Below are 14,412 nucleotides of genomic sequence, written 5' to 3'. Positions count from 1 at the left end.
GTGAAGCTGGGAAGAGTTATCAGTAATAGTGCAGATGTGGCAGCCCTGCAAGAGGATCTGAATAAACTAGAAAGATGAGCGAATGAATGGTGGTGCCGATTTAATGCAGTAAAATGTAAAGTGTTGAAGTTTGGGATCCATCGATGGGAAAATGCATACTCGATTGGAGAAAGTAGGGGAGACAAGAGATCTGGAGGTGATGATTTATAGAAAACTGAAATTCAGGGAGCATACGGCAAAGGTGTTGAAGTTAACCCAGAGGATTGCTGCAATACTGACTTGCAGAGATAAAAGAGTTATCATTCCACTGTATAAGGCCCTGATCAGACCACACTTAGACTATTGTTCTCAGATTTGGTCCTGAAACCATCTTTATTATCCACCTCTGTACCCTTTCCACAGTTAATTTATCCCCTTCACATCATCTGCAATGTCAGTTACGAGGATCGACTGAGGGATTGTGAACTGCAGAGTTTGGTGGATAGAAGAAGGGGATGTGATATGATCGAGACTTTTAAACTGTTGAGAGGCAGTTACAGGGTAGACGTTTGGGAGTTCTTTCATTTGCTGGAACAGCAGGAAGGAGCAATGGCAAGGGGGGTTTGAAGCAAGAGGGTTTGGAGTGGTTTCTTTGCATAGAGGATGGTTCAACTGTGGAATGCATTGTCTGAAAGAGTGTTTAGAGCAAGAACGGTCAATAAGTTCAAAGTGTGGTATGATTGCCTTTGTGTTTCCTAAAAACGACCTCCCACGATGAGTCTTTTGACTCCATGGAGGCCTAAATAATAATAATAAAGAAAGCTGTTAAAAAGCTTAAGCCTTTTCATGAAAAGCCATCCATTAAATTGTTGATAAAATAGACACTGTTACACAAACTTACTAAACAGTTGGCTAAATCACTTCCCCTCTCCTCACCCTTCCAATGGGTAACTCTTCCTCCTTTGTAAAAAATTCTGTTCACATTAAAAGTATATTAAAAATTGGTATCTTTAAAACTTCAGATATAATGATAAGCTTTGATATTACTTCACTATTTATTAATGTTCCATCAACTGCGACCATTGATTTAATAGGCTTCCTGCCCCACACATATTTGAATTATTGAAATTTACATACCAGTTGTTATTTTACATAGAAAGGAAAAATATACTAACAGTGTTCCATCCAGGTGTATGTATATTTTTGTATATGTTTGTTTATGTGAGTTCCATTGTCCAGCCAATTTCACAGAGAAAATCAAGCACTCAGAATGGCTAAAACTTAAATCTTTTTGAGATTGAAGATGATGCTATCTAACCACGGTCCCAACATATTAGATATATTTTTTTTAGTAATTTCTATACAGAACACTTAGAGAACCAAATACACAATACAGCTACACTCAAACCATGGGTGGATCTTGGCCATGTAACTCATTTGGTTACATGGCCCAGACACATTAGATATTCAGCATATTTAGGTAGTGAACATCTCAAAATTTTACTTCACAATGAAAAAAAAAAAAAGAAAAAAAAAAGAAGCAAATAACTATCTACATTACGATAACTATCTGAATATAGAAGCAGCATGCTTTTCAAATGTTAACACATATTGGAAGATATTTAATGTCTGGCTCATGTCACACCATAAATCTCGGAGAACATATAAAATCACAATCAAAGTCATCAACAAGGATAATACTCCATCTAATGAGCAGAAATATTTAATAATCCATATGAAATCAATCACTTATCTGTATGACAATGTGGTCCTTGCAATACTTCATGAAATGCTCTCAGTCCTGCTGTATAGCACATTAGTAAATCTATAGTACTATATTAGCATGAATGGGATCTTGCTCTAGAGAAATGGTACTTTATCTAACTTTCTAAAGCCTCAGATCTCCTAATGAAGTACAAAGGAGCACATTTTTCCATTGAACAATAGTTAATGATGATTAATCTTCATAATGAATCTTATTTAGAGAGAGAATAAAAGAGGAGCAGATACTAAAGTAATAGGATATCTGCTTGACCATCAATGAGAACCAACAGCTCAAAACAGCTGTCAGCCCAGCAAAACCCATAATAAAGAGAATCAACAAAGAGTGAATATAAAATAATTACATTAATATAAAACATTAATATAAAATAATAATGGATAAAAACAATAATAACTTTATTAACTTCAACATAAATAATTTTATTCCTTGCTTATTTTTTAAGCAATACAATAGAGAAGAAATAATGAAAACATGTAAGTTTTATAGGGACCCATACACAGGTAAAGAAACAGATACAAATCCTATACTAATTTTAGAAGAGGTTGATACACTACCACCCATTGTGATGGAAGAACTACAGAAAGTCCTCAAGTCAGAAGTGGCATATTAGCAGAATACATAAAATCAGGAGATTCACAGTTTCATAAGGTCAACTGGATATGTTCAATGACATTTTAATTAGAAAAAATTCCACTGCAGTGGCATAAATCCTTGATTATATTATTACTTAAAAAGGGCAGCAGAGATGATATCAATAACTACAGGCCAATCAGCTTGCTATCACAATTATACAAAATGCTTAAATGCATCATATTAAATAGGATCATAAGGTTTTTGGATGATGTACAGCCATATAAACAAGCAGGATTCAGAGCAAGAATCTCTACAAGAGATTATATCCACTCTATTAACCAAGTAATGGAAAAAGCAAATGAATATATAATCTTCCTGCATATTTAGTGTTTATAGATTTTGAAAAACGCCTTTGATTCTCTATATCAGTAAGAAATAATAAACAGCTTAAAACAACAAGCCATCCCAGTGAAGTATATCAGATTATTAAAAACTATATATCAAAATTCAACAGTCATATAAAGTAAGAACATCAGGGAAAAGAATTTGGTATTGGGAGAGGAGTAAAGCAAGGTGATCCTATAACATCCAAATTGTTTTCTTCTACATTAGAAGAAGTCTTTAAGAACGTCTAATCGAAAACTATGGAATTAGGAAAAAATCTCAATCACTTATGTTTTACAGGTGACATTGTTCTTCTACCAAAAAATAAAGATGCTCAGAAAATGCTAAATGAATGACTTTGATAGAGAAAGCAGGAAAAGAAAAGGGTTAAAGAATAATCTAACTAAAACCCACCTGATGACCAATACAGATCAGTTCAAACTAAGATTAACAGATAATAATCATACTGAAGTTGTGAGCACTATATTTACCTGGGTCAATTAGTTAGTTTTAAGGAAAAACAAGATAAAGGAATAAGTAGAAGAATTACACAAGGAAACAAAGCATTTTGCCTGTATAAACATTTATCTGTTAGAAGAGTTCCCGGCCGATGCACCAGGCTATAATTTGCATTACGAGAGAGATCGTGTTTGGTTAGTCAGTGTGTTGTGTTACAGTGCACACAGGTCAGATGGACAACTTCAATGATCTTAGTTGGAGCCGTGAGCTGCTTGATTGTTGGGCTGAACAAGATGGTGATTGGAATTTGACAACAATCCTGGAAAATAATCAGGAAATTGAAGTTTCCCTACTGCATCCAGAGGTGCAGCATGTTTATGTCCTTACAAATTGGAAATATCTTAATTACAATCATTGTAAAGGACCTGATGGATGGTGAGCAGAGCGAGTGTGCAACCAAGCACAAGTTGAATACAAGTGAATTGAGGGCAAGGGGATGAAGAAAAAGTTGGTGTAAAATAAAGCACAAATGTGTTGATAAGATTAATGCATCTGCTCTAATGAAAGCTCATACAGTAGCAGAAAAAAATAAACAACAAGCAAAAAAACGAATTAACCAATATGTATGTGCGGGTGCTAATATAGTACATAATCCAAACAGAGACATGGGATGGAAAGTCCAAATAATTACTGATCATCTGAAAAGTATAAATTTTATATATCACTTGAGAATGATTTTTGTAAATATATGAAGAGGATATCTTAGCAAAATGTGCAAAAAGAACTAACAAAAGTCATCTTATTTTGTATGGATATAATAGATCCTGGTAAAAAGTTTTTATTTTCAAATTTTATTTATTTATTTTTTAATGTGACTCCCACCCACAAAAAGTTGTAAAGCATGGGTGAGCTATTTAGATGAGGTGTTTACTCACTTTAAAATACATTGAAACGAACCCTGAAAATTTAAAAGTTTTCAGGGTTTAAATAGCATTCATGAAATTACTGAGGGGGGGGGGGTTGCAAAAACTGTATCATGAAGTAAATGTCACATTGATTACCTGTCTGCATTTGTTATCTTTATCCTTTCTAGAATGTACCCTTGGTGGGTAGTACAACATACTATTTTAGCCTTCTTATTCTTAATGTGCTTTTATGCTTTGGGTGGACTAAGGATTTTAATTATTCTTTATATGGCCTAGAAACTCTGTTCTAGAGATCAAACAGAATTTTTGAGCCACTTCAGGTCTCCAGTAAGCAAGAAAACTGTGTCATATTAAGCAATGAAATCTCTCGACTGAAAGCCATCACAGACATCTGTGTCTAGATTTGAACCTGTGACCTGTTGGTTGGAGAGCAGATATATTAATGATATGGGCCAACCAGGCGAGCTAATTATCAAAGTTGATTTGATTGTTCCTCATATAAGCATAGAGAATTTTTCTGAAAAATCTTGATTCACTTGGTATGATTTTTCATGTTCTATTGTTGCGTTGGCATTGGTGTAGATAATGATGATGGTAGTTGCAGTTCATTATTGTTGGTGGATTTGAGTGGTGGAGATGGAGAGTTGTGAAGTAGGTGCCCTCCCTCGATGAGTCTTTGGACTCCCTGGAGGTGTCACTTAATAATAATAATAATAATAATAATAATAATAATAATATTTATCTATATGCTTAAAAAGAAAGGTCTTTAATATACGCATTATTCCAGTGTTTATTTACTTATGGAAGGGAGACATGAACAATAAAAAAAAAAGGAAGGATACTCCAAATAGCAAAAGGGATAGAATAAGAAATACTAGAATTAGAGAGAGAGATGAGTGGAGTAGATGATATTGTGAAGTGTTGTAAAGCATGTAAATGGAGATGGGTTGACAATATTAGTAGACTGCCAGATGAAAGGTAGACAAAAGCAAGTACTCAGTGAATACCAAGAGCAGGGTCACCAAAGAAAAATATAGAGGGATGATCTGCAAACGTTTGACATGTGATGGGCATTGGCCAAAGACAAACAGAACTGGAAAGTAAAGAGGGGAGGACTATATCCAGCAGTGGATAGAAAGAGGCTACAGAAGAAGAAGAAATAATGTTATTTAAAATTCTCTTATTTCTTTTAAAGTGCTTCTTAAGACACTGGAACATTTGCTTTATCTGGAAAAACATCAGTTTAAATACTGTTTAGGAAGCAAAGAATCAGTATTATTTCTGGGAAAATTCCAGACAAGTTTCACCCTGTCTGGAAACTTGTTTTTTTTCTTTTTTTGCAAAACAGGCAAACTGGCTAGAACATGCAATTAAGAAACATAATAAGCTGGCCTCATAGCTTCAGACTAATTCCATAATAATAACTAACATACTATTTAACAGTTGATGAGTTACAAAAATCAGAAAGCAACATAAATGTGTCTGTGAAAAGGCAGGAACAGATTATGTGTTTCTTAGCTTATTTTGCTCTGTACACAACCTTCTTTTTTCTTAATCCTGAGATGTTTATTCCCCTTTTAACAACAAAGGGGGATATATTATATACATTTGATTACAAATATTAAATTATTTGATGGTTTAAAAATAATAATGAACAACAATATTTCAACAAATGCCAAAACTGTAAAATATATATAACCAGACTTTTCAAAAAGATGTAAATGTAGTACAAATGGCATAAATTTGGTCAAATTTTGTAATATATAAATAAATGTGGAATTACATACATCTATGTGTTGGCTACTCAATAAAAAAATAAAATAAAATAAAAAATTGCAATATCAACAATTACGAATATCACAGCATTGTTTAAACCACTGAAGAATGGTTTCATCATAAAAAGAGCATTCTTAATGAAATTAAATTAAAATAACATTGCATTTTTTTTTTCCATAAAAAAACAAGAAATACGTTTCTGCCTATTAAAAAAATAAAACCATGTCACATCTTTTCAGGATGTTCTACAATATCACATCTCTAGACTAGTGATGGGTTTGTTGAAAGACACTTAATTTTTGCTATTTCAAGCTGAATGAATTTTCTATATTTAGTTTGCTACGTTTATCTATAATGATAAAAATATCAAATTTTAGATATTTTTATCATGAATTTTTACAAATTTTATTCTTATAATAAATGTACTTCTAAAATATTGTTCATATTGTTCACAACCTTTCTAAAGGGCAATCAAGAGGAATAAACATTTATCATTCAAAAATATAAATAACATCATTGATGATCTTTTAGAGTGGGATACAGATATTCCATTAGAACAAGCTGCTGTTATAATTTGCAGCAATTGAAAGATTAGTCTTATGACTAGGAATTGAATGGAGACAATATGGCATTTCTGCTCCATGGCTACAGGTTACACCTTTCACTATTTCGATGATGGCTTTTACTGTGCCACAAACTGCCACAACAATTCCACAAAATGCCAATAGCAGACTTGGTGATTTATGAAGAGAAAATACTGGCTGAGTTTCTACCTTGAGGTAAGTAACTGCAGGAAGTATGTATGCCAAAGGCACTGCTGCCAGAACCCCCTAAAAAAAAAAAAAAAAAAAAAAAAAAAGAAGTGATCAGTGATGGCTAATATCTAAATTCTTAACTGAAAAGAATTTCCATCAGAGTATAATTTTGATTTTAATACTAGTTAAAAGTACATTTCAGATTCTTTATTGCACATAATTAATTTTATTTAATTCTAGAACTACCATGAAGAGCTAATACATTATAATAATTTTAGTTTCATTTTATTATTTATTTATTTTTATAATGATCTCACAAGAAAGTTCACCACAAAATTTATAACATTGCTGTGTGACCAAGTGGTTAAGTGGAAAAAAAAAAAAGGGAGCAAATAATAAGTTTCTTGAAAAGTCAGGAGATACACAGTTATACATTAGGGAAAAAAAAGTATGGAGATGGTTGTTCCAAAGAACATAAGGCACATGAGATGAATGAAGACGAGAAGTTGGTTTGATATGTTTGGAAGCTGAGCTGTGCATGGATGATGACCAGTGGCTACTCTTGTTTGCAGATGATTAGGAGAAACAAAGAATGGTAATGGCCAATTTATTATTATTATTACTATTATTGCACCCTCCATGGAGTCGGCAGACTCATCGTGGGAGGTTAATTCAACTGACAACATATTTATCATAACGACTCTTAAAATCCTTAGCACTCCTTGCAACAACAACACATTCTGGTAATGTGTTCCATTCCTGACAATTCTCAATGTTAAAAATCTACTCTGAACACTCCTCTTCATCACATTCTAACATAACTTCCAAGAATGGCCTCTGTTTTTTCCCCTCGCTGCTTTCTATTCTTTTTATAATCTCATAGGGATTAATCTGATAGAATCCTCTCATTAACTTAAATGTCTCTATCATATAACCTGTTTTTCTCCTATACACTAAACTCTGCAATCCACATTTCTTCAACTTCTCTCTATAGCCAGCATTCAAAAGTCCTGATATTGTCTTAGTCACTCGTCTCTTGAGCCTCTGCAATGTTTCACCATCACACCGAGAGCCAGGTGACGAGATTTGAGAACTAACCAGTGTTTTATACAGTGGCACAACCACTTTCTTATCCCTACATATTACAGTACGTCTTACCATAGCAGCACTATGACATTCAGCCATTGCAATACTAGCAATATTATTATTATTATTACCACCCCAAGACCTCATGGAGTCAAAGACTCATCTGGGAGGTCCTTTTATCACACACACACAGCTCATCATACCTTGTTTTAAACACATTCAAACTCTTTGCAGACACCACATTCTCAGGCAAGGCATTCCAATCATTCACAACTCTGCACGAAAAAAACCTGCCTCTCACTCTTACTCACACCCTCTTTATACAGTTTCCAGGGATGACTTCTGGTTCTCTCCTGATCTCCCACTATTCTCTGTAAAATTTCTCCAGCATTAATCCTATAACAACCCCTTACTAAATGTAGGTCTCTATCATATCTCCCCTCTTCCTCCTGTCCACCAGACTCTGCAAATTACATCTTCATAATCTTTCCTCATACTCGACATTCCAGAGGTCAGAAACTACCTTAGTCAGTCTCCTTTGGATCCTTTCTAACATCTCTTCATCCTTCTGAAAACCTGGTGACCAAATCTGGGCACAATAGTCCATGTGTGGCCTAATCAAAGCCTTATACAAAGGAACAAGAATCTCCCTACTTGTACACATCAGTGTCCTCCGCATCATTCCCAGAAGCCTTTGTGTTGTCTTCACAATTTTGGCGATGTGTCCCCTAAATTTTAGATCCGTATCCACTATCACTCCCTAGATCTCTTATTTTCTCTACTTTCAACAATATATTCTCACCAAGCATAAATTCTGCATCTCATCTTTGTTTTCCAAATTTTAAAACCTTACATTTTGCAACATTGAATTCACATCCCCATTTCCAATCACTCAATCTATTCAAGTCTTCCTGTAAGGCCACAACATCTTCACTACACTTCATGGTTCGTCCTAACTTTGCATCATCTGCAAACAACTGAATATCTCCATCCAAATCTTCACCTATATCATTAATATACAAGTTAAACAGTAATGGACCTAAAACAGACCCCTGAGGCACTCCACTAGTGACTTTCCTTTTCCTGGATATCGCCCCACATACACAACTTGTTGATACCTATCAGATAGCCAGTCTCCAATCCAATGCAATCTAATATCCAACCCCATCTGCTCTAGTTTGACTGTCAACCTATCATGAGGTACTCTATCAAAAGCCTTTGCGAAATCCAAGTATATTGCTGTGTATCCTTTTCCTCTGTCCAAGGAAGCAGTCACTTTATTGCAATAAGTAAGTAGATTACTAAAACATGACCTCCCTTTAGCAAATCCATGCTGTCCATCAAAGATAATACCATTGTTATCAACCCAACTCTGGATCCTAGTTCTCACAAGCTTCTCCAACAACTTAACCACAACACCTGACACACATAATAAATTTAGTTTAAACCTTTATCCAAGTGTGAGCAAACAAAGTTTGTGCCTGAAAGTATCTTCAGGACTGGGGTAAGGTGGTACAACACCAGGGTACTCCTATCTCAGTATCTCCCATAATGCAAAACACATCTCCTTGCGGATATGTCTAATGTTATACATTAAGGGAAGGGCCACAACCCAAACTAGTTTCAACCTTTATTGAGGTCTCTTCAGTGGGAGCCAGGTCCAAGTGGAGATACCAGGCAGAAGCATTAGCAGGTCATCTCTACCTATAGGAGTTGCCAAATGGTGTGCCACCCTTTTTTAATAAATTACTCTGGATTTAGAGATAGATGTTGAAAGTTTATTTTTCACTTGGTTAGATTATAATAAATTTAGTTTAATCCTTTATCCAAGTGTGAGCAAACAAAGTTTGCACCTGAAAGTATCTTCAGGACTGGGGTAAGGTGGTACAACAATATATTCTTACCAAGCATAAATTCTGCATCCCATCTTTGTTTTCCAAATTTTAAAACCTTACATTTTGCAACATTGAATTCACATCCCCATTTCCAATCACTCAATCTATTCAAGTCTTCCTGTAAGGCCACAACATTTTCACTACACTTCATGGTTCTTACTAACTTTGCATCATCTGCAAACAACTGAATATCTCCATCCAAATCTTCACCTATATCATTAACATACAAGTTAAACAGTAATGGACCTAAAACAGACCCTGAGGCACTCCAATAGTGACTTTCCTTTTCCTGGATATCACCCCACATACACAACTTGTTGATACAGTGTTGGTAGCTTGCTCCACTTTTGCAAGGAGTGTCCTGGTGTTGTACCACCTTACCCCAGTCCTGAAGATACTTTCAGGCACAAACTTTCTTTGCTCACACTTGGATAAAGGATTAAACTAAATTTATTATACTCTAACCAAGTGAAAAATAAACTTTCAACATCTTTCTCTAAATCCAGAGTAATTTATTAATAAAGGGTGGCACACCATTTGGCAACTCCTACAGGTAGAGATGACCTGCTAATGCTTCTGCCTGGTATCTCCACTTGGGCCTGGCTCCCACTGAAGAGACCTCAATAAAGGTCGAAACTAGTCTGGGTTGTGGCCCTTCCCTTAATGCATAACATTAGACATATCCGCAAGGAGATGTGTTTTGCATTATGGGAGATACCGAGATAGGAGTGTTGGTAGCTTGCTCCACCTTTGCAAGGAGTGCCATACAACACCATGGCACTCCACCTTTGCAAGGAGTGCCGTGGTGTTGTACCACCTTACCCCAGTCCTGAAGATACTTTCAGGCACAAACTTTGTTTACTCACACTTGGATAAAGGATTAAACTAAATTTATTATACTCTAACCAAGTGAAAAATAAACTTTCAACACCTGACACGCAGATAGGCCTATAGTTTGATGCTTGAGTTCGATCACCTCCTATATGAAGTGGCACAATCTTGCCCTCCTTCCACTCCTTAGGAACTTTACTGAGTGCAAGACTCATATTAAAAAAATATGTCAAGGCAGGTGTCAACTCCCTGGCACATTCTTTCAGAATACGTGGTGATATATTATCAAGTTCCACAGCCTTATTAACATCTAGTTTACTTAACTCCCCAAACAGCTCTTGCTCACCTACAGTCAGTCTCTCCTCCCCATCATCAACTGCTCTCAATCCCTCCATGAAGTCACATTCACAAGATTGAAAGATCTTTATGAACTGTTCATTAAGTATCTCCACCACACATTCTGCATCAGCTGTCTTTATACCATTTTCTCCTATGAATGTCATCCTTCCATAATTATTCTTTCTTTTGCTGGCTACATATCGAAAGAATTCCTTAGGATTCTTTTTGGCTTCATTAGCCAACTACTGTTCATACCTCTCTTTAGCTACCCTCACCAACCAAGTCACCCTCCTTGCTTGGTCTTTGTAGACCTCATGGAATTGGTTATTTCCATTTCTCTTATGCTGCCTCCACAATGCCCTTTTTCTCTCTTTCGCATGCTTAATCTCTTTATTCATCCATCTCACACCAACCTTATTTAACCTTCTCACCCTTGGAATACATTTCGACATTGCATCTACTAAACAGTTTTTGAAAATCCCCCAAGCTACATTGATCTCTTTTCCAGCTAACTCCTCATTCCACGCTACACCTGCAAGCTGTCTCCTGAGCTCTTCATAATCACCTCACCCCCCCCCCCCCCCTTGTAGTTCCACATATACCCTTTTCTCACAGAGGTCCTCACACTGCTGGCAACCACCCAGGTAATCACCTCTATATGCCCTGTAAACTTCAGTTACTGTTAACTTATCACTCCGAAATCTTGAATTTCATCTACTTCCTGCAGTATAGCACCACTGACATAGTACACAGACATATTTCTCAACTCCAAAATGCAACACCTTGCACTTATTAATGTTAAAACCACTCCTTTGTCCACAGCAAACAACTGAAGATCCCGTCAGTCCACATGTTATATCGTTTACAAGCAGGGGGCCCAAGAACAGAACCCTGGGACATGCCACTGGTTACCCTTCTTTTTTTTTTGAGACACTGCTCAATCATACACAACCTGCTGGTATTGTTCAGAGAGCCATACTCTGATCCATCTAACCAATATACTATATATTCCTATCTTCTGCAGCCTGTACACCAACTTATCATGTGGTAAATCTATCAAATACTTTTGCAAAGTCCAAGAATATCACTGTATATGGTTTCTTCCTTATCCAACACACTCGTTACTCTATCATAAAATGCAAGTAAATTGCTAAAACAGGACCTACCCTTTACAAATCCATACTGACCATAATAAAGAATGCTATGGCCATCAGCCCAATCATGTATTCTATTCCTAGCCAATCTCTCTAACACCTTGACCACAACTGCAGTTATACAGACTGGTCTATAATTAGAAATTTCTATCCTAGAATCATTCTGCCGTCTTTCCACTCCTTAGGAATCCTATCCACTGCAAAACTTTCATTAAATAACCAGGGCATAGCCAACTGTGGTTCCCCATCCTTACAGCCAATTCTCCTAATACTTGTCTCCCTTCTACACCACATCACTTACACCAGTATGATATATGCTGGTAAAGTGCTTGTTCAATAACTCCACTATAACCTTTGCAACTGTTATTCTGCTGCTATGACTATCCACCAGTGTCAACCTGCTATAATTATTTTTTCTGTTGCCTGTCATATAGCAGAAAAATACCCTTTGCCTCACACAACTCAGCCGTCTTATTATTCATTATCTCTGCTCTCCTTCTCAATTCACTATTGTTGTATCTGGATAACACGCAAAAGACTTTTCCAACAACACTATTATCCTTTACCTGCCACAACAACTTCCTCAAGTCTCTATCAACATTTTTTCTGCCCCCAACTAAGTCATTTGAGCCCACAACTATCACTAATTTGAATGCCTCGGCTTTCCTTTTCTTGAATACATCAGCTATTTGCTTCATTGTTCCAACAGGAAAGCATGTTATAAGGAAAGATAATTATGATATAAGACTATCCTTTGATTCTTTCTTCATACTATTAACTTTCTTCTTTTCATTCTCATCAGCCAATCTCTTCTTCAGATGTTTAATATCCTACTCCAGATGTTTCATTTCATTTCACTTTTCATTCTCACTGACTCATGTTTAAGCACTTTTACTATGATCCTGACTCTCGTTCCCATTTCTTATTGCGATAATCTATCAAGACATTTTCCAATATGTTAAAGCTTTACATTATTTCTTGTTTACCCACACAGTCCACAAATCTTTCATATTTTTTGGTGCATATTCTTGCAATGAATCCATTGTGAAAAATTTAAGGCAGAGCTAGATCTGCATATCAATGCATTCTGTAACGCCGACATGCATTTTTTTATGGTCGCCATTTTCAGAAGCCGAAGCAATGCAAACAAACAAACAGGTAGCAAAACACAATATAAACAACAAAATATTCCAACAACACTACTGAAGGACACTTCTATCCAAGCTGAAAAAAGATGCAGCACAATTTATGATAAAAAGCTACACTATACACTTAGTTAAAAACATTTTTTTAGTACAGCTCAAAATTACTGCTACGTTCACTTGTGACATTAGCACCACATGAAAGTACCTATTAAAAACAATAATGCAGAGATAGAGTGCTAATGAGTAGTGCATATGACTGGGAGGCCGTGAGAGAGTTTTTTGGATGATTATGACAGGATAATGCAGATGTAAAAGTCAGCACAAGAAGAAAAAACTGATCTTGGCTTTGAAAATCAGAACATTATGAAAAGTAAGTGGAAATGAAGAAGCTTTCTTCCACATAATAAACTTCTTCTTCTTCTTCTGCGTGTTTCTCCTGTTTCCAATGCAGGGTTTTTCATCCTGCTTGCAGGATGAAAAACCCTGCTGTCCATGCCCAAGACCAGCTAACTTGGCTATGGCTGAGAAAGATCCTTAAGCTCCTCACGTCGTTGACAGGAATCTAATCTAGGACACTCCTTCCCTAGGCATATGGTTGTGAAGAGCATAGCTACTAGGCTAACTGCACTAACACATAATAATAATTATTATTATGTGGATAGTTTGGATCTCCTGAGATGAGTCTCCGGACTCATTGCAAGAGATCCAAACTATCCACACAATTTGTCATACCTCTCCTTGAAACCACTAACAGACAATGCATTATCAACTGACTCTGGCAACCCATTCCACTCAATTACAACTCTCCAAGTGAAAAATCTAGTCCTCATGCCCCTACTACTAACCACACTTTTACTCAGCTCCCAGGGATGACCTCTTTCTCTATCCAAGTGTTGAAACATTTCCCTGCATCAATCCTATAAATCTCTTTAAGTAACTTTAATGTTTCTATGATATCCCCTCTTTTTCTGCCTATGAACTAATTTCTATAGCCCACACATCCTCAATTTATCCTCACAGACCACTCACCATCTTGATTGCTTGCATCTGAATCCTCTCCATGACTTACTCATCCCCAAGAAACCCAGGAGACCAGACCTGAACATGGTAATCCAGATGTGGACAATATCAAGACTTCAGAAAGGAGAATAACAATCCTTTTCTCTACCTGTTAGTGTGTTCTTCAATAGTCAAATAATCTTATGAGCAACCTTAGCAATATACCATTTAAACTTCAACTCCCTGTTTACCAAAACCTCTAAATCTCTAGCTTTATCAATGTAGTACACAGTCTTGTAATCTATTTATCCCCAAATGAATAACTTTA

The 14,412-nt window shown here is 36.0% G+C and overlaps 1 protein-coding gene across 1 annotated transcript in view; it reads right to left on the bottom strand.

The window, feature by feature from the left end:
* Nucleotides 1-2,140: 2,140 nt before the first annotated feature.
* Nucleotides 2,141-14,412, bottom strand: part of LOC150109763 (putative sodium-coupled neutral amino acid transporter 11) — a 459,145-nt gene continuing 446,873 nt past the window's right edge. The window contains exon 13 of the mRNA XM_090396214.1: nt 2,141-6,710. Within this exon, the coding sequence (XP_090252340.1) occupies nt 6,432-6,710 (279 nt within the window). The 3' untranslated portion in view covers nt 2,141-6,431. The remainder of the gene's footprint in view (nt 6,711-14,412) is intronic.

The sequence above is a fragment of the Typopeltis vanoorti genome, chromosome 1 (genome assembly GCF_054136105.1).
Source record: "Typopeltis vanoorti isolate ZY-2024b chromosome 1, IOZ_Tvanoo_1.0, whole genome shotgun sequence".
Classification (NCBI taxonomy): Eukaryota; Metazoa; Arthropoda; class Arachnida; order Uropygi; family Thelyphonidae; genus Typopeltis; species Typopeltis vanoorti.
Note: the sequence above shows the minus strand (reverse complement) of the source record. Positions and strands in the feature narration are given on the sequence as shown.